Below are 24967 nucleotides of genomic sequence, written 5' to 3' on the forward strand. Positions count from 1 at the left end.
GTTTTCTTATAAAGGTGCTCAAGGTGCCAACCTGTAGTTTTCCAAGCGGGCAGCTCGGGGGTAAACCATAAGAAACAACGGCCTGAGAGAAACAGTGGCCAGAGGGAAACGACGGCCCAAGGGAAATGATGTCCCAAGGGCAATTGTCTAGTCCTTTGGGGGCCAACTGTTTTAGTATACCAGAGATGGAGACATTATATATAGAGAGAATATCATCAGGACAAGAATGTTTGGAAACAGAAGACACTAAAAAAGAATACTAAAAAAAGCAGAGAATGTGAGAGGATTAACAGCTTTGATATTAGGAAAAGTAACAGTTATGCTTTGCCTTCAAAGAATAGCTAGTTCATTTTTATGGTTACATATATTGTGGGACATATCTCACACACGAGAGAGTGAGTTCAGTGGAGAAGTGAGTGGGAAGTTGTGGAATAATTACCATCCTTCTGCTTTACTCTACTTCCCAATATTTTCATTGTGTCAGTGTTGGTGCATGTACTCCCTGCTAACTCTACGAATCACAGCTACCTCAAAGTACCTGTTCCTGACTCCATGTAAGAAACATTACAAAGTAAAGGATTTATTTCATGGTAGAGAAACAGTTGCTAGCAGTAGCTTCAATGTGTTTACGGTCAGAGATACCAACTTGAGATCCAGAAACAGAATGAAATCCAAAATAGAAAATAAAAAAAGTGCACATTTATTTATATAGTGCTCTTTACAACAGATGTTGTCTCAAAACAACATTACAAATGTCCAAGTCCAAGCCTCCATTGACCAAGCTAAGGGCGACAGTGGCAAGGAAAAATTTCCTAGAGTATGAGGAAGAAACCTTGAGAGGAACCAAGACTAAAAAAAGTGGGGGAGGGGGAATCCTTCTCTGGCCAACAGCAGTCACCACAATAGTAACAATTTTAAGAGAAAAATAATAATAAAGTGAAAAAAAAAAAGCAATTAATGTCTAGTCCGAGTTTCTAGAGGTCCTAGTCTTGTCCCGATGACATGCATATGTCCGAAACCTATCCCACAAGAGAACGTCCATCAAGGGCAATGGAGAAGTAGTTGGCTGGGGTGGAGGTGTGGTGGGCTACAGCAGGAGACATTAGGGGGTAGTGGGAGTAGTCATGGCAGTTGACATGGGTTGAGGTTCAGAAACATCATGACATCAGGGGTAGGTGTACCTTGGCAGAAATAGAAAATAGATTATGAGGCATGTCCAGGTACAAGGGTGTGTAAATTGGGGGAACTATAATGTGCAAAGATGGACTCTGGCAGATCTAGCTATGACAGCACAGCCTGCTTGAGTGACAATAGAGAGGTGAAGTGACAGCATCATAACATCCCGGTTTACAATAACTCTCAATGCTCATGGACCCCAGATCTACACCTTTACCTAAGATGGGAAGTAGTTCATAAAATGACTGACTGTACAGGTTTTCAGCGTAGCCTTAAATACTGATGATGTGTCTTCTCTGTATGAGTCTCAAACATTTACAGGAAGGTTATTTCATAGTGTGGGAGCTTTATAGGAAAAGGCTCTGCCCCCTGTGGTAGATTTTCTTATTGTTGGTACTAGTAAAGTGTCTGCACCTTAAGCAGACGTGGATTTTTATGCACTAGGAGTAATCTAAGGTACTGTGGGTCAAGATCATTCAGTGCTCTGTAGGTCATTAGAAGTATTTTATTATCGATATGAAATGTTACTGGGAGCAAATGTAAAGTAGCTAAGGTAGGAGTGATGTGATCAAATTTTCTAGTTCTAGTAAGAACTCTAGCTGCTGCATTTTGAACTAACTGGAGTTTGTTTAAGCACTTAAGGGTACTGCTAGTTTGCCATTACTTTGGCTAGTTTGCCAAGGCAAAGATAGTAAGGCATTATAGTAGTCAGTCCAATCTTGAAGTAAATGCATGGACGAGCTTTTCTGCATCATGTGAGGAGAGCATTTTCCTAAAGTATGAAATGTTCCTAAGGTGGAGAAAGGCGGTCCTATAAATATTATTTACATGAGCTTCGGATTAAGTGAAAGTTCCTCAACATCCAGTGTCTCAGAGAACCTGGTAGCAGCACATATTAGCGTAAGGTGGTAACTATTTCCAGAGTGAGTTTTGGGCAAGGGACCTACACAATCTACTAACAATCTTTCGAAAGGCTCAGCAACAATGGGTATGGAGCAAAGAGGAGTAGAAGCAGAAGCAGACTCCACACACACACACACACACACACACACACACACACACACACACACACACACACACACACACACACACACACACACACAAAAAAACAAAAAAAAAACAAGAAAACAAAAAAAAACAAATGCACCAAACAAACACAAGATGCAACAATAGGGAGTGACAGTTAAGTAATGCATAATTAAGTTACTCCTACAGTTTTCCCTAGAGGGCTGGGCAGCAGAACCAGGCTGAGGGTGAAGAGGCTTATGCATTAATAATTATTAATAATTATCTCCAAAAATTATTGGAGAAAATGACCATTACTATTAAACAAAAAGAATAATGTTCATTTATGTTCTTTTCTAATGAGGCTTAACTAATCTGCCAAGTTGCCACTGTTGGGCCTCTGACCAAGGCCCTTAACCCTCAATTGTTCAAGTTGTATTCATAAGTAAGTCGCTTTGGATAAAAGTGTCAGCTAAATGCTGCACATCTAATACTAATACTATGAGCATCATTCACATAAACAATGAATTAATGACATTCATTTGTATACTCATAGTATACACACTTAACTGTTAGATAAAAGACATATGTCCTATAAATCAGAGTAATTATTTTGTTTCACCATTACAAACAAAGCAAATTTAAACTCATATATCATCCATAACAACTGTTTAGCCTAAGCCACTATTACTAATGTACTTATTCTTAATACTCTTTACAGGTATCCTCCAACAAAATAGGTTAGTGGACCAGTTTTGAGAAATTTGCCATTGGCAGCACAGTATTTAAGTTTGCTATAACCCTGCTTCAAAATGGGATGGGGATTACTGTGTTATTTTTTTTATTTACCTGCTCCAAAGTGCTATGGAAAAAAAATGCTGAAAATTTCTGCCAGAAATAAGGTCATCTTTGCTTTCATGACACACAAGATGAAGGCACATTCCCCTATTCCATGTTTCATTCTCCCTATTCTCTTTTCACTAACTCAAATTGAACCATGTTTCATTACCATCTGTAAAGATGAAACATCTTGGGTTTTTTTTATAAAATTTCTTTTTTAACAGAAATGAACAGAATAAGATGTTCTGGTGGAGTGGACATTGAGAACAATTAATGAATGCATATTTGATTAATGAATGTGTTTGTACATGTCAGCTGGAAATGTCTTGGACAATATAAAGAAATTTGTATGGTTATCTTTTAAGAAACAATGCATCATCTCAGTGGAATTTCAGATCTTAGAGATTTATTCACCATCTTTGAAACATTTTATGCTGTATATTCTGAGGCCAGGATAAAGCATTAAACTCTGTCATTATAATATATTTAGCTCTGGGCCTATTACTCATGTGTAACATCAAATCAAATCAAGGTTTATTTGTCACATACATTCGGAAATATTTAGGTTTGTCAAAAGGTGTCATTAGTAACATTTATTTCTCATATAGTTTCACATACTATATGATAAACTTCACTGAAATATTATACCATGTGAAAATTCAAACATTACTCTTATTTGCTAAATCAGTATAGTTCAAAAGTAAATAGCACATCTTAATCTGAGACTTATTCTTTCGGACTCTTTGAAATTATAGCCACTGTGTGTCTTGATCTTGACTTATTTTGAGACAGATGCACACAGCTTGACCACCTACCAGTCTTCTGGCAGAAAGGACGAGAACAGAGTGCCTGTCCGGACATCATCAATCAGTTCTGTTTCAGATAGTTCTGTTAAAGTTAGTGCAGGAGTGCGACCTCTTTTCGACACCAGCAGCTGTTTGCAGGGAAGTGCAGGGCGTCTTCCAGTCTCCAACCTTACTGATCGTTAGTCTCACCAGTGAAATGACTAAATAAAAAATATTAGAGCTAAAATAAAATATACATTAAGAACTGTTTTATCTCTATGTTGTACAAAAAGGAGCAGCTCAGAAGTATATATTTTTAGATTGCTAAGTAGTGAACCATTCACTTTGTTGAAATTGAGAGAATTTCATAGCTATGTGTGATTCAATGCTTTGGATGACAAGTTGATAACAGAAGGCAAATTCCTGGCTTCAAGCATGGCTTATGTGAGTGTAGTGTTGTAGTTAAATACTGTTAAGACATTATATTGCCACATCAAGCATTAGTGATGAGTTGTACTCCTAGCTGGTTCTTCTAAAAGTATTCACCAAAACTATTTACATTCAGACTCTATTATTATATTCATATTGCCCATATACAGCAACTGTAGCTTTTGTGATACAAATACCAGAACCTGTGAATTCAAGAATGCCCAGGTGTGTATAGCCACATTGTGTGACCCAGCTGCAGACATGTAGAAAATGATCATGACGAAGCTAACTACTGTTAGGCACATCTGAAGACATAGAGGCCTTTGTTGTATTTTTATTGTATTGTATCACTGTGCTAGCAGATATGAATGCAGCAATAAGCACAATTCCAACCACCAGTATAACTGAAACCAACAAACCATATGTTGCTGTTGTAATCAAGCTTGAGACACCAGGATACAAAATAGAAACCACAGGATACTGATGTAGCCAGTGTGCCCATTGATAACCAAAATAAAGACAACTTGGATGGAAGCCAGCAAACTGAAAGCGCTACAAAAGGGTATAGAGATCAAAGATGCTGTCTGGCTATGGTATAAATACAATGTGTGGCCCATAAGTGATGCCCCGTTGTCTACTAAACAACGGATGACAGTACTTTGTTTGCAGAGATGGATAAAAGAATAATTGCTTTCCAAAGTATACTTTCAGTTACAGTGCCAGAAAACCCTGACATTGGATCCACCCAGAAATAAATTGGAACAGTGCTGGAAAAGCATTTGAGAGAATGAGTCATCACATAACATACAGTGCTCGAAGTTTGAGATTTGAAAACAAAGAACTACAATTTCCCAGAGCAGGAACAAGTCAGCATTAGAACAGCAGATGTCCAAGAGCAGGTCACAAACATGAAGAATTGGGTAGTACCTGGACCTAACCTGATCCATGCCTCCTGGCTGAAGAAACTAACAACTCTCTATGGAGTTGTACCTAACACAACTTTGTGGAAGTTTGGAAAAAAGACTAGATTTTCCCCAAGTAATGCTGAAAAATATCCACAAAGCAGGTTTGGAGACACAAGCTCATTTATTAATTTTGAATTAAGGAACAACAGGTAACAAGAATAAAAATACAAACGAGGCACTTTTACTCTTTACCTTCACCATATTTCTCAGTTTCATTGTGTTCATAGGCGCACTCTCTGGCAGCATCTGGTAGCCCACTAGATAAGGAAAATATTGTATAAATAGACTTCCGAAAACAAGGCCCAGGGGCATGCACTAGTAATTATCTGATGGATCACATGGACTGCCCCCCATCTTGCAGGCCCCATGTTGCCACGAACCTCAGTGTCTGCTTTTAAAGATTAATTATATAACAGATTCAGGAGCAGAACTACCAAGAGCGAAACAGACACTGACTCACTGACCAACCTGACCAGGTTTTTCAGCAAAACATTGGAATGTCATTCAGGCTGGAAAGGTATGGTTGACTGATAGTAAAAAGAGGAAAGTGATCAGGACTGATGGAAATTAGTAGGCATGGTGAAACATCCAAGATCCAGAAGTATGCCAGGAAGATGGCCCCAAGTGATAAAGTGCTTAGTGAGAACCTCAGACAGCAGAAACCTGAGACAGAGGGGAATGAGCCAGAACAGGAACTATCATGGGAGGATTGCATAGTATGTACCACCGCCAAATAGTGGAAGTGGCTGATATGGAGAAATCCCACCAATGGCTGGAAAAGACTGGATTGAAAGATAGCACAGAGGCACTAAATCATGGTTACACAGGAACAAGCTCTGAATACAAGATCAATATCTGGGATCTACCACACCAGGCAGGACACCAGATGCAGGCTGTGCAAAGATGCCCCCAAGTCAATCCAGCACATAACAGCTGGATGCAAGGTGCTAGCAGACAGAGCTCACATGGAACATCATAACCAAGTGGCTGGAAAAGTGTAGAGAAACATCTGTGTCAAGTTTGGGCTGGAAGTTCTGAGATCAAAATGGGACACCCCCCTGAAAGTGGTGGAGGATGACCAAGCTAAAATCCTGTGGGACCTCCAGATTCAGATAAATTGGTAATGGCTAACCAACTGCACATAGTAGTAATGTACAAACACCAGAAGAGGGCCGTACTGACAGATGTAGCAATCCCAAATTATTGCAATATCAGGACCAAGGAACGTGAAAAGCTCAAAAATACAAAGGGCTGAGAAAAGAGCTGGAAATGATGTGGAAAGTAAAAGCAACAGCGGTTCCCATGGTAATTGGAGCACTAGTGGCTGTGAACCCCAAACAGGGAGAATGGCTCTAATAGGAGCAACATCCTAGATCTCTGTCCAGAAGAGTGCAGTCCTGGGAAGAGCTAAGATTCAATGCAGGACCCTCAAGCTCCTAGGCCTTAGGCCACAGGTAGAGGACCCAAGCTATGTTTGAACTATGTTAGATAAACTGCTGGGGTACTTAGGTTTTTTACTTGCAACACTCTGGAGTTCACTGAATGGTGCAAAAACAAAAACCATGCCATGAACAGCTGTTTTGTAGGTGGGAATGCATAGTTGATTACAGAGGTTAGGAGGACAGACTTTGATTTGAAGCTGACAAGAAAGCTACAGTAATTCCATGGACACACGTCCAAGGATTGCTGTATTGTTTACACAATTTGCTATATTGTAATCTAGAATCTTGAAGTCATGGTTTGCACATAGCTCTCTCTTGAGAGCAGAGTGCACATGGCTCTCAATTTATTTAATGTAACAGGCCAAATATATGAAATTGAATCTAAGCAGTGTTCTTAGGTGTAGTACTCTTTAGCTGGACATACCATGTTTTTTAAGCCTATGGGTTGTATGCCACTAAATGTAAAGGTTTACACCAAATTTTGGCTCATACTAGGCCGAATTTCCCAAAAGTATCATAATTCAAAGAACATTAAATGATAGAGGGACTTATGAAATGGATTGCTCTCTCTCTCTCTCTCTCTCTCTCTCTCTCTCTCTCTCTCTCTCTCTCTCTCTCATTTAAGATGATCTCAACGATGATTTGGGGAAACATGTCATGGATATCATTTGATGTGCAGTGCCCAATGAATTTTCCAAATAAGCTTTGATTGATTAGTTGGACTTCTGACATGTCAGACATTTTTGGTTGCTTGTCGAGCAGTTTGAGCGGCCTTACGTCCTTGGCACAAACCGATTTCCCAAAAAACATTACATAGCTACCTTGTGTACCAATAAACAATGGCACAAATGCAACATACTGTATTGCTCTCTTTTTAAAGGTCTGTCACATTATACCACAGGAACACAAGGATAATTTCTTGACTTTCTGAACTTGGGTTTAATGTAGAACTGGCTGTTGCATAAAATTCCTATCTGGAATAGTTCTTACATTATGCTTAACACATTCCAGCCCTCAGAGGAGTAGAGATAACACACACCAACCTTCTCTATGTCCCCTTGTACTCTCTTTGAAGTATTGATTTGTGCTTCTGTTTTATGCACTATACAGCATGCCCTGCAGTAATTCTCCTGCACAGGGAACTAAGAAATTTCTTAGGTCTGATTTATCACTGTGTGATCTGTAAAATATTTGCAGAATGTTCCTTCTGTAGTGACAAAACACCACATGAAACACACTGATTGGCTGATACATATTAATCTAATATATCAAGATTTTTTATTGCTGGCATTAAAATTGTAAATTAATAGATTGCTGAACAAAGTTTCTGTACTTTTTAAATATAGGAAATGAGAATAATTTATTCTGATTTAGGATTGCTAATAATGACAGACAAGTGCACTATTGTGGAACAATTTCTTGTAGTTTAATTTAGTTTACACAAATAGATTTAAAATGATCTTGGCCCATTTCATAGTACATTGATTTTTAGATTGTCTTAGTACATAAAAACAAACATCCTTATATTCAACCTAAATTTTAATTCTTCACACTGAAGCCCATACAAGAATCCAATACTGTTTCTAAAGAAAGTAATTTATTGGTCAAACTGTCTTGTGCTGAAAAGGGAAAATAATTGGATAAATTGAAAAATGTTCCTTAAATGTGCAAGACCTTGCTTTGGGGAGTTTGTGATCAAGTTATTTACTCAACACCATAGCAAAGGTATATTACAGATGAAGCAGGTCTTCCTACAAACAACCTAAGTAATTTATCTGTGATTCTTTTAAAAGAATGTCTAAGTTCACATCAAATGTAAGAATACTGTCCACTGAATCATTAAAGGAAAAGTTATAAGGAAACAAAATCATAATGGCGTATTCATTTATGATCTCGTTCCATGTTGTTGCTAACACATTGTTCTTATCCTTTTCAAAGTAATCTATGTCTTCTACAAGCAGTAAAAAAAAAGTCAAGCAGTAAAACCTGATAGGAAGCTATCCCACCTAATTACAGAGCTATGAGGTAATTGCTCCACCCAGGCACACACACTGACGAGCAGGATAATCCTTGCTTTATCTTTACTTAGTGCCTGAGGAAGAGTTTATTTTCATGTAGCAGTACTTGTGGTTCTTGCCTGTCAAAATGGGAAAGTAATGAGAGTAAGCAAAGGCACCATGAAGAGGCAAGAGTTGGCAGATTTGATTGTAAATGACCTGCTAATCAAAGTTAATCTAATCATGTAAATAAATGTTAAAGGCACAGTGAGAAGCCTTTGTTGATTTACTTTATGTGAACACAATGGAATGACATAAGGCCTAGGACATTTTATTGGAAGCCATCAACTCCTTTTACTCCATTCTTTAGAGCAGCCAGTGTGCAGTTATATAATGCATGTGTAATATTCTGTTTGGAGTCAGTCAGAATACAGGATAACAAAATGGTTACATTTACAACATTTAGCATTTACAACTTTTATCCAAACCAACTTACAATTAAGACTGAGTACAACTTGAGCAATTGAGGGTTAAGGGTCTTGCTCAGGGACCCAATAGTGGCAAACTAGCAGTGATAGGTACTTGTGGCAATAGTAGCTCAGTGGTTAAGGTACTTCACTTGTAATTGAAAGGTTGACAAGTTGCCAATGTTGGGCCGCTGATCAAGACCCTTGACCCTCAATTGCTCAAGTTGTAGTCAGACATAATTGTTGCTTTGGATGAAAGTGTCAGCTAAATGTGAATGGTGGGGCATGAACAAGCAACCTTCTGATTACAAGTCAAGTACCTTAAACACTGAGCTGCCAGTGATTCATAGCTATTACTGCAAATAGGTTAAGGGTGTTAAAAACCACAACAAAGCCCTTTTGGAAACCAATGCTTATTATACAATTGGCTTTATGTGACATATACATTTGCAATACTTCATTAAAAAAATTAATTTAAAAAAAAGCTAGCTACTATTGACAGATATTTGTGACGGTAGTTAGAATTGATTATACAATCCGTTATAGAAATGTTATATATGTAGAATGTTATATGAGGTTATAATCATCAAATATGTTTTTAGAGCAAACGTCAGATTCCTGGAGTTAATGGTACAAAATTGTTTGCAATAGATTGATGACCTCTGACTGATGACTTCACTGTCTCTGAATCAGTAGTAGTTGTCTCTGTTATTATTATTATTAGCTGAATCGGAATCACACCTGAGTCACGACAGTCTCTGTATCAGCTGTAACAGCTATATCTGAATCAACAGTAGCTATATCATTAGTTGCTATATCTGAATCAGTAGGAGCTGTCTCTGTACTGTTATGATGTCCACTTATCTTTTTACAAGCATTTACTTCTCAAATGCCGTCAAGGCTAGAGAAGCAATTTGAAAGGTGTGTTGGATTTGATGTAATTCTTTTGTATGAAATAAATCTTGCAATTAAACTAATTAGTTTTGCTTTGAAACACCTAGTTCAGTATATTTTCTAATTAAAAGCTTTGATCAGGCTTGCTAGAAGAAGGAAATAAACCTGTACAGTGCAGTTGTGGTAAAGGAGAAGGTCTGGGAAAAATATATTTATATATCACAGATTTTTCCACTTGCCTTGAGAGCAAACAAGTCAGGAGCTTTGGCCATGTTTATCAATGACAGAAAGTATACACGGAAACCATGGTCATGTCTTTATCCTCTCATCTCCAAAAAAATGTTAGCATACTAAGTCTAGGTAATGCGATAAGACCAATACAAATGTATCTACACTGTGTATAGCTTTCAAGTGTGTTTTTCAAATGTATTTATGTCTTCCTAACAGTGCACATATTCACATTAGAATGTCATAAACACACTCCTTAAACAATATTACTGCTTGTTTTTTAGCTTTTGACTGGAACGATGGATGGAAAGCTGACCCTATTTCGTCTGTGAGACAGAGCTATTTGAGGTCTACATAGACTCACTCATCTGGGCCTGATAGCAGGCCTGCTCTACATTCATGTTTAGTCTTCCCTGTAACACAGATCCATGACCACTGTAACTTCCAGCGTTCAGCCACCAACCTTCTTTTTTATGCGAATATATAAACATATGTAGGCTTCTGGCCTATGAGTCAGCATACCACACCATTTATGTCTGCTTTAAAGTTATACATACATGTACTGATAGTATTATGAAGATGTTCATATTTAGAAAAACATTTGCATAGTCTAATGTAGACATTTACTCGGTTCCAATGTAGTGATATGTGTCCATTCATAAATATCTGTGTACTGGGTCCTGTTCCTTGGGAATGAATTGTCCATTAAAGAACTCATCCTCTTTAGTTTCACTGTATTTACAATCTTGACATGAAAAAAAAAAATTGAAAGCATTCAACACTGGGATTTTAGTTACCATTATGTTGGTATTGAGAACATGGCCTGTGGGAGTAGATGTTTCGAACCATCCTTGATGTGTGTAAATGCATTATGTACTGTGTTTCCATGATCTTGGCCATATCTGCACTGTAAATCTAGACATCTGACTTGTGCTATGCACTGCACATTGATCATTTAGACAGACACATCTTCATTTTTCAGCAGACACTGTGTTACTACCAGAAATTCCATGACACTTCAAACTGTTTAAACTGATTGGACTTACCTGGATTTGCGACATTACCAAAGCTGCAGAAAGCTACTCAGAACCGTTTAAGGAAGGGGAAAATGGATATGCTGTAAATGCTGTAGTTGAAAAATGCTGCAGCTGACATTCCTAGCACCAAACCGCAGAAGTAACAGATCTCCCACTCGGGAGTTAAAGCAATAACCCATGAGCCACCGGTTATTTGTCTGTTCTCCTCTAGGCTGTTAGCCGAGCCCTTTCCTGGCTGCCGGTGATCTGAGCTTTGCTTAGAACATTGCTAGAGTGCAGCGGCTTTTTGGTGATCTCCTTTAAGACAGTGTTTCTCAGTTTTTTTACCTGCTTATGCTCTGTATTGAATGCCAGCCTCAGAAACAGTAACATTATGATTTCTCCGTTTTCACTCTTCAGCTACTTTAATGCTGCATAGTGCATTTAAAGATAGTGGGAGAACCATAAAAAAAACAATTTTATTTTTGATATGTTTGCTGTTATATCTAACCACATAACAGAGAGAGTATATTAAAAAACTCTCAGAGAGAGTTTATTAAAAATTTATAAGGGTGTGGAAAGGAAGGTTAGTTGCACTTTAGGGAAAGCAATATCAAGAATTATGGCTAATAGGAAACAGATCAGTTCACCGCATCCATGTTGACTCTGAATTAAGGCTTCACAGCAATAAGGCATTGGTCTTGGGGTATAGTTTTGGGATCTGCCTGATGAAGAACATTCCATTAGACTTCAGCAATCCTGAAATCTAGGTCAGTCTGTTGGCAAGTCACAGAATATGATACACAGCTTTATATGGAAAATTACTGATATAGAAAGGACCACACAGACATGTTCACAATGAGTCATATCACAAATTACTGGAATTAACCAGGCTTTGATCCCCAAACACTGATGACATGATTAGCTGGATAATGGTAGGGCTAATGCTGGAAATAAGTGTTCATCCACTATCATTATCATTATCATTATATTTGTCCTCCGTAACTGTGTGCTTTGGCATCAAATATTGAGAAAGGTCAAGGAAGGGGTAGAGGAAAAATATTAGGGCTTGTATAAGTGTAATGATAAAGTAGTAACAAAATGCTAATTATTCATCTCTGGTGTGCAACATAGGTTAGACCACAGGCACATGGTTATCAAGTATTTCAATGCATGAACTTTTTAAAATCCCCTCTACTGCCTTAAGTGCAATGAACACAAGCAAATTTACAAATGTTTAGCTTGGTGCACAAACTGGAAGAGTTCAATTAAAAAATGTTTTTAAAAAAGTTAATTGGTTTTGCTAGAAATGTATTGCACAGTAAACAATAAATACTTCACACTATTGTGTTAACTCTACTTAATCTTTTTTCTGATTGTGAATATTGTATTGAAAGTAGGTGTGTGTGTGTGTGTGTGTGTGTGTGTGTGTGTGCATGAGTAGTTCTAAAAGGAATGTGCAGTGCTAGACAGCTCCAGCTTGCCTGCTTGAGCTTAAGTGTACTGAGGACATAAGACAGTTTACAGGAACAACATGCTATAAATTTGAATTGGTTCCCATCTCTGTTTCCTGTAGAAGATTGTGCTGGCAATGCATCACAAAAACATTATAGTAACCTACAAAGGACTGTTATATGGACTGAAATATTTAAACTAAAAATACCCTATATGTGGTGTGAAAGGAAACTTCAGTTATGATGTGAAAGGAAACCTTCACATACAATGCTTGCAGGATGTTTAACTGTGGCAATGTGATCACAACTTTGCACCTAGAGTTTCATGAGCACATTCTTTGCAGTCAAATACTGTACCAACACAGTAAAACAAAGTAAACACTTCACTTTTGTGAGGAACAGTTGCTATTTTTCATTAAAAAAAAATTTTGACTTGATACTTAGCCACCGCATTGTCATAGTTCTCTCCATTAATCAGAGAATCTGTTGAAATACACAGGCAAATATAGAAATTTCAGTCATAGCTAAAAGCAGTTGCTCTCAGGACTTTTACTATGTGCATGTGTGTGGGAGGGAGTTTTGGGCTACTTTTAGATACATTTGAGAAGTAGCCTAATGCTTCTAATAGTTCCAAGGACATAACAGTTGAGACAGGAAACTCAAAACTCCAGTCAATGCCAGACTGCCAGAAACTATGAGATAAGGAACAAACTGTTTGGCCAGAGCTACGGCTTTTAAGGGAAGGTATTTTGGGTACAAGCTCATGGTTCATCCTTTGTGTTGCTTGTGTATGACATATGTAGACGAGCTTTATTAAAATTTCAAATTTATTTTAAAAAAGCAATTTCCTCATATCTAAAACTCTAAAGCATTTCTATATATCTGCAGATACTCTGAGAAGTTGTAGGTACACAGGTGTAGTAGAAGGGCTTCTCTAATCTCAGATGATCAAACGGGAGGTATGGAAATGCTTTTGTGTGAAGTGCACCCTGGCAAATACTCTCTGACAGATCCTTTCATGAAAAATGTGTGAATAATTTACCATGACTGTTACATAGGTTTTAAGAAATTTTAATTTTGGTGCTTAAGTAATTTCTATGACACATGGCCTCTGAGGACACATGGCCATCTCCTGCAGCATTAACAACATATTAAGACTGAATACTATGGCGTGAACTAATATACTCATCCATAAAATGACGTGTTGGAACACTTTCCTTACACATTTAAATAGATTAATGTTATTATCATTTTATGGAGGTGTTAAACTATGTGGCTTTTCTATGTTTCCATGAAGGCAGAAGATAGAAGATTGTTGTAATTGTTTTTTATTATCTCTGTTCTTGAGGACATGTCTGAAACTAGCAAAGTTTACTATTTTAGTGTATTCAAAGTCTTTTACAACTAACATGCTGCATTTGTGTCTGGCACTGATGCTTCATATGTGGATCATTCTACAAGAGAGCCATTAGTTTACAAAAGTTAGCCAGCTACCAAACCTCCTGGGTATTCTACTGTCTTGCAATTTACTGTAGCTTCAATACAAGCTTCAAGTCTTTCTTTACAGAAACAGTGTAAATGTGGCAGCAGCAGTCACATCTAAATAGCTGTCCTTTTCACTGTCTGACAAATGCTAACAATGTTTCAGCTAAACAGAAAGGACCTTAGAAAGGACCTCATGACTAAACTCTCTGACACTACATACAATCTTGCCAACAGTGTAGTCTTAGGCTCTATCTGTTGGTCTTTTTGAAAGTTTTGTACATTCTGTAGCATTGCAAAGATTAGACCATACAAGAAAATGTATAAGCCAGTTCCTCTGCCTTCACTTTACATGTGACTCATCATATTTGGTCAGTTACTACAAGTTACTTCACAAATTTATCTGTGACCTTCTGTACTGACTTGTATAAAATAAATTATATTTATATCCTATATTGTGGAAGCAGAAGAGACTAAAACCTGTAAAATCTATGAATGTCCATTCATACAAAAATAACAGTTCAAAAACATTTTATTTGTTTAGCCTTTTTTTTTTTTTTTTTTTAACAAATAATGATGTCACCAAGAAGGTTTCTCAGAAATCTGGGCTCAGAACTCTCTTTAGGAAGTCAAGGCCATAGCATGAACAAACTCCATTGGAAGACAAAAAAAAAGAAACAGAGAAGGAGAAAGGCTTATAGCATATACTGTGCACTCCCAATTTTCTTACTCACAGTAGGTAATATACAGTGCTACATGTATCAATAAATACAGAATGAAACATAAGAGTTTGTGATTGATTTGTTTGATCTCTGAGTGGATAGCCTGTTCAGTGACTGTACAGCATTGTCAAACTGAATGCTATATGAAAGAGTGACTTTTACTTTCTTTCTCTGCAAGTGATTGCTGACTTCTAGATTATCAGTAGTTGGGATTGTCATGTTTGCCCCTTCGTGGGGTCACGGTTCCCATGGCTATGCTGCATGTTTATTTACTTCCTGGTTTTGTTTCCTCATGCTTCCTTGTTCTACCCCATTCTTAGTATTTCCACCTGTATCTTGTTAGTCCTCGTTAGTCACTGTACATAAGCCCACTTTGTTCAGTTTGTCTTTGCAAAGTCTCAACATCCTCTGGTTCATTTCTGAGCCATATGTTATCCTCTGTGTTTCTTTTGTTTATTGGATCTCCGCATGCCATTGGATGGTTTGTGCTCAGAACATTACAGAAGACTTTGCCCAAATTGGAGTCAGCAGTTACCATATACCCGACATCACAGGATGCAGCGATGAGATTTAGAAGACATTATCAAGGAAGCGTCCGACTTCCTCACGCTTCCTAATGGGACTACTGAGGAGAGATGTCTTCAAAGGTTGGCAGCACATCAACTGGTGGATTCCCTGGACTGTCTTTATCAAAGCAATATGTCCGGGAAGGGTGAGAGCCGGATATGCTGTATCACTGCTGACACTAAGGCCTTGGTTGATAAATATGGTAATGGTCTGCAGTGGACTAGTTCTACCCAGCCACCAGATGAACACATTTTCCTGGAGACTGAAGCAGTTCAGGCTAAGCCCAGCTGGATAAAGCATAGGAAGAGGAGATCTAAGGGCCAGCCTGAGTCTGCTTCTGTGTTGAAGGTTTCCTCAGTCTCCAGCAATATTTGCAATCAAAAATCAGGGATCTTTATTTATTAATAATGAAACCAACACAATTCTGTATTTATTACAGAGACAGAAATTACTGAGATGAAAACTATGCAAGTATGTGAGGCTGTAATTAAATGAGTGACAACATATGACATATGGGTACTGAACTCACAATGCATAACAGGCTATAGCCAGAAGCAGGCAGGGAGAAAATGATCACACAGCTAATATGACACTTGCTTGTACCAATCAAATAAATGGCTAAAAATTATTTTGTGATTGTGTATTCAGCAAGAATATTGCAGATGTGAAATTGTCTGCAAAAGAAAAAAGGAACAAACTTGTCTAAAGAAATAGTTTACATTTGGCTTTGAGTTTAGATCTTTCCAGTTAAAACAGAAACAAAACTTTTTAAATAGATTTTTTTCTTATATAATCAATTCAAAGTAAAGTCTATAAAATCAGGATTTACTTATGGGTGATAGATTTGTGGAGATTTTGTATTTGCATCAAAAAGGCACTTGTGCATGCATATCTTAATTCCGGATCTGGCTCAAAGGTTCTACAGACTGTTTTGCTTTCCAAACCCTCCTGTATACCTCAGTGAGTATACAGATGGCTTTGCATATAGAAAACAGCACTGTGCACATGGTTGAATCACTGTCTAGTGTTAGAAACGTCAAGAAGAAGTGATGTCATACACAAATAGCAACATTAACAGTGGCAACCTGGCAGTGGTGGGGCCCCACCACTGTTGGGCCCTCGAGCAAGGCCCTTAACCTTCAATTGCTCCAGGTGTACTCACTCATAATTGTAAGTCGCTTTGGATTAAAGTGTCACCTAAATGCAGTAAATGTAAAATGTACATTGCACATTCATTGGACTGCTGCAGTTTGGCTACTATAATTTGTGGGTCAAATGAATTTGGTCTGTGTGGTTCACTGGGCAATATAAACCATGAAATCATAAAATCTTGTAGTATTTTATCTGAAGGTATTTTATAAGATAACTTGGCAATGGAGAAGGCTGTATAATTATTGTATCATTATAAGAAATCTATCTGGAAGACTACACTGCAAAGAACCATCAGTTAAGAAATATTTATACTAAGGTTCAGAAAAGTTGGATCACCTACGAAATGTTTAACCACTTCAATGCTTAACAGAGACTGTTATTTAAATTTTAATTAGGTTTATTTTTTCAGCATTTTGCTGCACATTTTATTTCAGTTCACACTAAATGCAATTCATGGGCATGTGAATATATCTGTGTTGCTGTGTGCATGTGTCACAGAACACTCCCATTGCCACTGGTTATGTCGTGTGTTGTCAGTCACTGTTCATATTCATGTTCACATCGCTCATGTTAGCTGTATTCGTGTTCTTGACCGCTGTTTATTTTGTATGTGAGTGCCGTTGTCTTTTTCATTCATTAAATAAATGTCTGTCTCCATCGAGGGAGTCTGTACATCCTGTTCCTTGCTCTGTGGCACTCAGGCCATTACAACGTGTACTTGTATTAATAGATAACCAAATTAATTTAGGAAACAGTACATTGTAGCAAATGCTGCATGCAAGCAACCACACTCAAATCTCAAATCTAGGTCTTGCAGTAAACGTGTGCTCTGACCAAAAGACCAAAGCAGGCGCAGCAACCAGAACACACATTTTACCTTCCTGAGTGAGTCTCCAACACACAACTTTATGACATATTCTTTGAGACACGGCAAGGCAGTGGCGTGGTTGCACTGTCTTTGGAAAAGAGCGCAAGAACAACCCTCTCCTAGCAACAGGGCACAAAAACTGCACCCTCCTGGTGGCAGGGGAGGCGACGCCCTCTAGGAAGCAGAGCACAGCAGAGGTAGCCCCCTCATGGAATAGGGCTGCAATGGTGGGATCTCTCTCTTGGAGACAGGGTGCAGCAGAGGCATTGCTTGGGTTTGTTGGGTCTTGGACACAGCCACTAGAGAAGAGAAGGCCTCTGGAAAAATGCTTGAAGAGCAGAACCGGGCAGGTAAAGTAGATTGGTGGTGATCCTCATCAGAGGACTGAGGAGCTAAACTGACCAGGAACAGGTTCTTCTTATATACATCCACAAGAGCGTCAAATCCATCTGAATACAGGCAAACCAGCACCTTTCCCAGTCCACTCTCAAAGTTGAGGATTGCCCAATAGAAATGTCCCTCGGCTCTTCTATGGAGCATCATGACTTTCGGCTTAAATGGGCTAAACTGTGAAATCCTGCCTTGTGGAATAACTACCAGGATAATAAGGACAAACACCAAGAACTGACAACAAGGTTGCAAGATCACTGAGTTTAAATATACAGACAAATGAACAGAAACGAGACACCTGTTTACAATCAAGGGTGGAGAAAAACAAGACACACTAGAGAACAGCGAAGAAAGGAACAAAACAAAACCATATGGTGTATAAGGCAAGGGAAGAAATGCCAGAACTACTTGATCAACATCACATGGTCAACGACACCAATGAGGTGGCTAACCATTATAATTATACACAAATGAACTGAAATTCATTCAAAATAAATCCTGTTAAAACATTTGAATGCAAACAAGCAGTGCTTCACATGCCGTTAAAATGTATTTTTACCTTAAAACAAGGGCACCACCTTCTTGTTCACTTTGTCTTTGAACTTCCAGTTTATCAATAACAATAACAACAAGGGCAGGCATAAGTCAAACATGGAGGGAACAAACAGGAGGCTTATGGGGAATGTAGTCTGCAGGACTACAGGTGGCAGAAGGTGTGACAATCAATAAACTGTGCATACTTGTGTATTGTTACTGAAAATCACTCTTGGACACATATGCATGCTAATATAAACTGATCACAATGTAATATTATTAAGCATATTCAACATCACAAATGTGAGCTGAACCAAAGGTATGCCCGGGACTTTACAGTCGGTGGGTTAGCTATGAACAAAGTAGGCCTAGCTTGCTTACACTTTGCCAAAAACAAGTTGTAATAAAATAAACATATTTGAGCAAACCTGTCCACATCCAACCAGACTATTCATTGGTGTCCTCATCACTTTAAATTTCACCAAGAAATCCTTCTATGACCAAGCATCAAGGCTTTGCTTAGTGTATTTCCCCTGTATCAAAATGAATTGCATATAAAGGTAAGGAAACCTGAATCTTTGCCACATGTTGATGTCTATGAACAACTGGTTCTTTGGTCATTTGGTTGGATCACTGTCATGTCCAGCTACCTTTCATTTAGGCAGATAATGAATTGTTTCATTCCCAGTTTTTGCTGGTTTTGCTGTTTTGCCCTAATAAATGCAGCCATGTTGCAGAATGTATTGACACTTGAATATTGTATATTGGGATTAAAAATGTCCTTGTATGTTATTTCTAGCCATTTTTTCCTTTTGTCTTAACTAGCTGGAAATAGTAGAGGGAAAATATTTTGAATGTGTCCACATTCTTTTTATAATAGCAGCTAACATAAACAGGTTATATTAAGTTAAAAGATGTAATGAGACCTGTCCTTGAAATGGGTGAGGCTGAATAAGGTTAATACATTATTTCTAAATAACAAACACTATATAGGTTCAAGGTCAATACATTAGGTCTAACTCTAATTCACAAACACTGTAAAGGGTTTTTTTGTTTCTTCCAAAAGTACAACTGTACAATTGTTCTTGAAAATGTAAACTATACAAATAGCACATGTATTTGACATAATACGCACAATATGTGGTGTTTCTTTGTCAGTTTAGAGTTAGAGCATTGGCCAGGAAAAGAAACATAACTGTTTTTTGTCACTGGTGCTTTAAATGTACATTCAATACCCCTGCCCCCACGCACAGAGAAGGGGGGGGGGGGGGTATTATTCTGTGAGTCTGCTTCTTCTGCATTGCAGCCCCTTCTGTGCCCAGGGACCCAAGGCTGGAGCTCCTCCTTACAGAGGTCTCTGTTTCTCTTTCTCTGTCTCCCTATCTCTCTCTCGCTCATTCCCACTGAATGTGTATGTCTGTTTATCTGCCTCACTCTTCCTTTTCTCAGGCAGGCAGTAAAATCAGTCTCAAACTGTTGTGGCATAAAGCACATACTTTTTTTTAGAAGTGTGCAGTCTTGGTTAAACTGCTAATTCCCACATAATGTGGGCTTTCCTATAATATCATTTACATGGAGAAAATAACTCTTGGCTGCAAATTAGCAAGATCACTTTTCTATGGCTTGATTTGTTTGATGACAAAGGCTTTCTGGAATTCCTTACCAGTAAGCTGTCATTATGAACTTACCTACCTGCATACTATATCAGTGTGCTCAGGAAAATATTCACTAAAAAGAGGGTGCCACACTAGCAATGATTCAGAATGACTTTTCAAGAAAGTTACTTTAGTCCTCAACCAGTGGATCTGCCGGTTTTGCTCCCCAAATAGGTTAACTATTTCATTTTATTTTTAATCTGCTATTTGTTACTGTTTGTTTGTTTTGTTTTGTTTTTTACTTTACCCTATTGTTTTAAATAGTGCTACTATCATTCATTAAAAGGAAACATTCACCAGGACTGTCAGAAATTATGATAAAATAATGATGACCAAGAAAAGAGAAAGAAATGACAAGAAAACATATTTTTATTTTTGTATCTCAAGCACAAAAACCTCTACAATTCATATTGTAACATAAAAAAAACCTATTATATTTTTGGTTAATGGAATCCTTTAATCTTCCATCTCTTTGCTCCCTGACTAACATAATATCCAGAGGACACTGTGTTAGTTTTAAATATATGTCAAAACTGAATTTAAATAAATTTATATTATTTTATCGAACTCTATTATATTTGTCTTTGGATTGTAAAAATATATGTGGTTGATCAAAGTCTGAAGTCTAATGTGAAGTATAATGTGAAGTATAATGTGTATAATAAATGACCAATTATATTATGTCTCTTTTCCTTTCTTGAAAATAAAAGGTGCCCCCACTGAATTATTATTTTATCATTTTTGTTGACTTTGTTTTACAATAATGTGGTATTTTAACTATAATTCACTCCTCTCATTTAATAGCAACTTACATGCTCCAAAGTGTATAAGTTTATTTGTAAAGTACAATATGTACTAACACCTCCATAAATCATCCAGCCCAAAAACCTAACATAGACCAAAAACACCAGCATTTTTGCATTAAACTCAGAACCTAGAATTCTAAAGAAAACAGTAAGTGATTTTGTTGATACCAAAGTATGTTTTTATATGAGATATTATTTCATATAAGAGTTAGAAGAGCTGGCCAAGGTCTTTCAACATTTCATTTGTGAGCTTCTGAGGGATAACATATTTAGTGTTCAGTCTGATTTGCTGTTGTGAGTAGGACACATGGGATATGCAGCAGATTTGTGGATATGGTCTGTGTGCTGCTATTTTGGGAACCATCCACATCAACTGTAAATATAGTTAATCAGCCCTATATGATGCAAACATGATGTAGTTATTTTATAATTACTTCACTGCCATTTGTAGGTGAAACATATTACAAGTTCCCTACAGGATCAGTGTCTCTTCCTTGATGTCTGGCTTGTTTATCCACACATTCTAAAATGATGTTGAGTGGAAACACACCTGGCCTCTGTCAAATGTAGAATCACAATTATTTTCAGCTCCAAAAGCTTTGCACACCATCTGTGGAATATTCCCCTGCCGTTCCATGAACAGGACAATGGAACATTCCTTTTCCAAGTGGGTTTGGAAAGTCAGCTTGTGTCAGTTTAGTGATCCTGTTTGGGTAACATAAATGGCTGTTTCCCCTGGATTTGTAAGATGACACAGACTTAATGGGATGACCCCCAAGGTTCTTATGGAAAGCGATTTTGGCAGGGCTTCACTGGAATAGAATGTTTCACTGGAATAGAAGTGTAGTTTGAATGCATTTGCATTTTGAATGTTCAGTGTTCAGCATTTCAAGTAACATCAAATTATTATTCCCTGAATGTATGCTCTAGATATTAGGATTTACAATTGTATCTATCATGGTAAGATTAATCTTTTGTTCCCAAGGCCTAAAGATGAATGCGGGGGAAGGAGTGGCATAGAGAACCCTAAGTAGTTGGTACTATGCCCCAGCCAGAACCATTATGTCCATGTCAGTTCTTTAAAATACACTGTTTACTTTGAATACAAGCTTAAACCATACAAGATTTTCAAATTGTTCCAAATCTTTGCTCATCTGGAAACTTTATCTGGTGTTTCTGCTTATGGTCATCTGAGGGTTTATTTCTTTTAACTTCAGCTGCAGCAGGTAAGGTTAAAAAAACAAAAACAAAACATAGGCAATATATAATTACCAATTATCTAATTCTTAAATGGAGTAGAGCTTCCCTTTTGAACATGTTCTGAAACTGCCATACAAGTCCATTGAGAAAAAAAAAAATTCCAGTTTTCTGAGATGGAAATAATCTATGATCATTTTGCTACAGAACATCCCATTAAGGTAATCCCCGATGCTTAGATCAAAATCACTATCAGGACACTTACCTGTGTTCATGAAACCAATCATAATTTTTGTTTAGCAGTGTGTATGGGGACATTATAATTTTGGTATATGGGAAGATCATAAAGGAACAGTATTTGTGCCATATGGTGCACCAGTCTTATTAACCATTTACTTCTTGGTTACAGAGGTCCTGATTCGATTATGTGGTTATTCCAGAAGGTGTAGTTATGTGGTGTGTAGCACCTTAAACTAATCAACAATGTCATCATCAACACATTGCCACTATTCTTGTTGCATACATCAGATTATTTTTCAAAAGGGAACAATGAGTATGGAGTATCACTGGGAGGTGGGAGCTTGACGCTTCTGCCATCAGTGCAGCAGTTACTGAACAAGCATGGATACACTTTCAAAATGGAATTCAGACCATGCTTGTTGTTTTCAGAACTCCAGCTGACTGTTCAATGTTTTTCCTTTCTCTTCTCTGATATGTAGGGTGGACTTGAGGAGCAGGTGTGCAGTCAATCTAAATGGCTGAGGATATAAAGGTATTCTTTTCATCTCTTTTATCATTACCTTTATTTAAAATTAATAGCTTTAACCATATGGGGCCTTCCCTTTTTGGCAAGTGTCGAACGCTCGCCTTCCCAGTGATCACGTGGTATGGCCCGCCACGTGCAATGAGAGTTCACTGAATGGCTTGCTTGTAACCACGCCCCTATTAGCGCACACCTGCACGCGGTTTATCGTCATTTGTGTGTGTATTTAAACCTTTTAATATGAGCAGTTTTAATGAGTAGCAGTTTGTCGCTCATTGATTCTAGTTATAATCGTAGTTGTGACCATGTTAGACGTTGCTGATATTCACCATGCTTGCGTTATGTGAGTGCTATTATATTTATCATTCGTGTTATGTCTAATGTCTGTCTCCGTAGAGAGAGGTCTGTGCGTCTTTTCCTTGTCCTGCGGCACTCGGGCTGTCACAGCAAGTAAATCCACTTTTGCCATATATTTTATGTATAACGCCACAAATGGCATATTGCATATTAATGAAGACATGTTTAAGTGTGAAGAAAATATATAGACAGATATGAATCCTTACGTCAGTACTTTCGTCATTACTTTATACAGTTCCTATGTGCTATACCTCTTATTGAACATTAACCTGACAATACAGTAATTTACTCTCTTTTAGGAGTCCGGTTATGGGGAGCTTCTCAGAAGCATATTAGAATATAATGGGAAACCATAAGTCATTCTGGAGCAATTACAACATTTCTGACTAAACCAAAGAAGCTGTGGACTGGTGCGCTAAGATGCCAGCCTCCTGTTGCCAGACTTGTCCTTCATATGACTTGGCTCCTAGGCAAGGCAAAAGCAGAAAGTTGCATAGTGGAAAGGTACATTTGTAAAGTTGCTTTGTGACATCTACTGTAAAGGCGCTATATAAATAAATCTCCAATTTGAACTGAAAGTTGAGTGCACCAAGTCATCAGTCCTGTTACACTGTAAACCAAACATACAGACAATTGCTGTCTCAAGTGTCTGTGGGGCTGAAGTGAATCCTAGTGCATACTTTACTAACCCACTTCCTTACTTTAAAAACCTATGGAAGACTGTTACAGTGCTGTGAGAATGACATGCATCTTGGACTCCTCTGCATTTTGATGATGTAATAATGCCAAGTGTGACTTTTTTTCCCCTTAATATTACTGCAGTAAATATCTGTTTGGGGAGTGAAACAGTGGGAAAGTGGAGAGGAGCATGGAGACAACTCCCAGCATGCCATGCGCCTATCCTCAAGACTCTAGTTTACAATCTTGTGTGTGCGCGCGCGCGTCCTGCTTTAGGGTTAATCCTGCTTTTTTAGTTTTATTAGTATGTAATAAAGTTTTTCAACTAGATAGATGGTGCAGAAACACAGGGAGAAAAATCTAAACGTATGTTTTACCATTCCGCGTGTGTAAAAGTTTCACTCGTGAAGGTAAAAGCACAGAAAGAAATTTCAGCTGTGCCGCCAAAACAGCGTTCAACTCGAGAACTAAAAACCATTCGAGAATGAAGTGTGAGCGCAACATTATGATAAAAGTGCATGAAATTCGTTCCTTCGCGAATTTTATATTTTCGCTTGCGAGTGGTATATTTACACACGCGAAATATTAAAATGTGCGTGTTTATTTTTTTACCCAGTGTTTATGCAAGCGAAATGATAAATCTTGAACGTTTCTATTTTTCTCCTTGTGCTTTTGCTCCCCGTACGTTTGGCATCCAAAAGTCACCATATTTTTCTGCGTGTTCTGAGTAGGAATTAAAGGTATACGACTATTCTTTGGACAGAAATGACATTCTATGGTTCTTCTTCTGGTGCAACGTTCTGAATGTTCTGAAAATTATTTAATTCAGCACTTTGGCAGATTATACCACAAATACGCCCCATTTGTCACTCGTCTTAGCCTCCAATAAGCTTGCTACCACAGGCCTTCATATAGCCCAAAAGCTGCATATGGATATTTGACAGTTTTCTTTGTTCGAAATGCTAATTAGTATTTTATGTTGGTTAAGATATAATAGCCTATCATTATGGATGTCCTCATCAGAATTCTCGTAATTTTTGCTCTGTTCATTTAAACAGAACACTATTATAACACTATTATATAGTCCTTTATCTCCCA

The 24967-nt window shown here is 37.8% G+C and overlaps 1 protein-coding gene across 3 annotated transcripts in view; it reads left to right on the forward strand.

Moving 5' to 3' along the window:
• Positions 1–15627, forward strand: part of wdr27 (WD repeat domain 27) — a 55835-nt gene extending 40208 nt beyond the window's left edge. Inside the window, exon 24 of one of the 3 annotated variants that reach the window (XM_027014232.2) lies at positions 15396–15627. In XM_027014232.2, coding sequence (XP_026870033.2) covers positions 15396–15476 — 81 coding nt within the window. In that variant the 3' untranslated portion in view covers positions 15477–15627. Of the gene's footprint in view, positions 1–3813; positions 3882–10512; positions 12590–15395 lie in introns of those variants that run through there. The other 2 variants (XM_027014233.2, XM_027014234.2) reach the window with 2 other exon arrangements.
• Positions 15628–24967: the final 9340 nt, after the last annotated feature.

This window comes from Electrophorus electricus, chromosome 9 (genome assembly GCF_013358815.1).
Source record: "Electrophorus electricus isolate fEleEle1 chromosome 9, fEleEle1.pri, whole genome shotgun sequence".
NCBI classification, from domain to species: Eukaryota; Metazoa; Chordata; class Actinopteri; order Gymnotiformes; family Gymnotidae; genus Electrophorus; species Electrophorus electricus.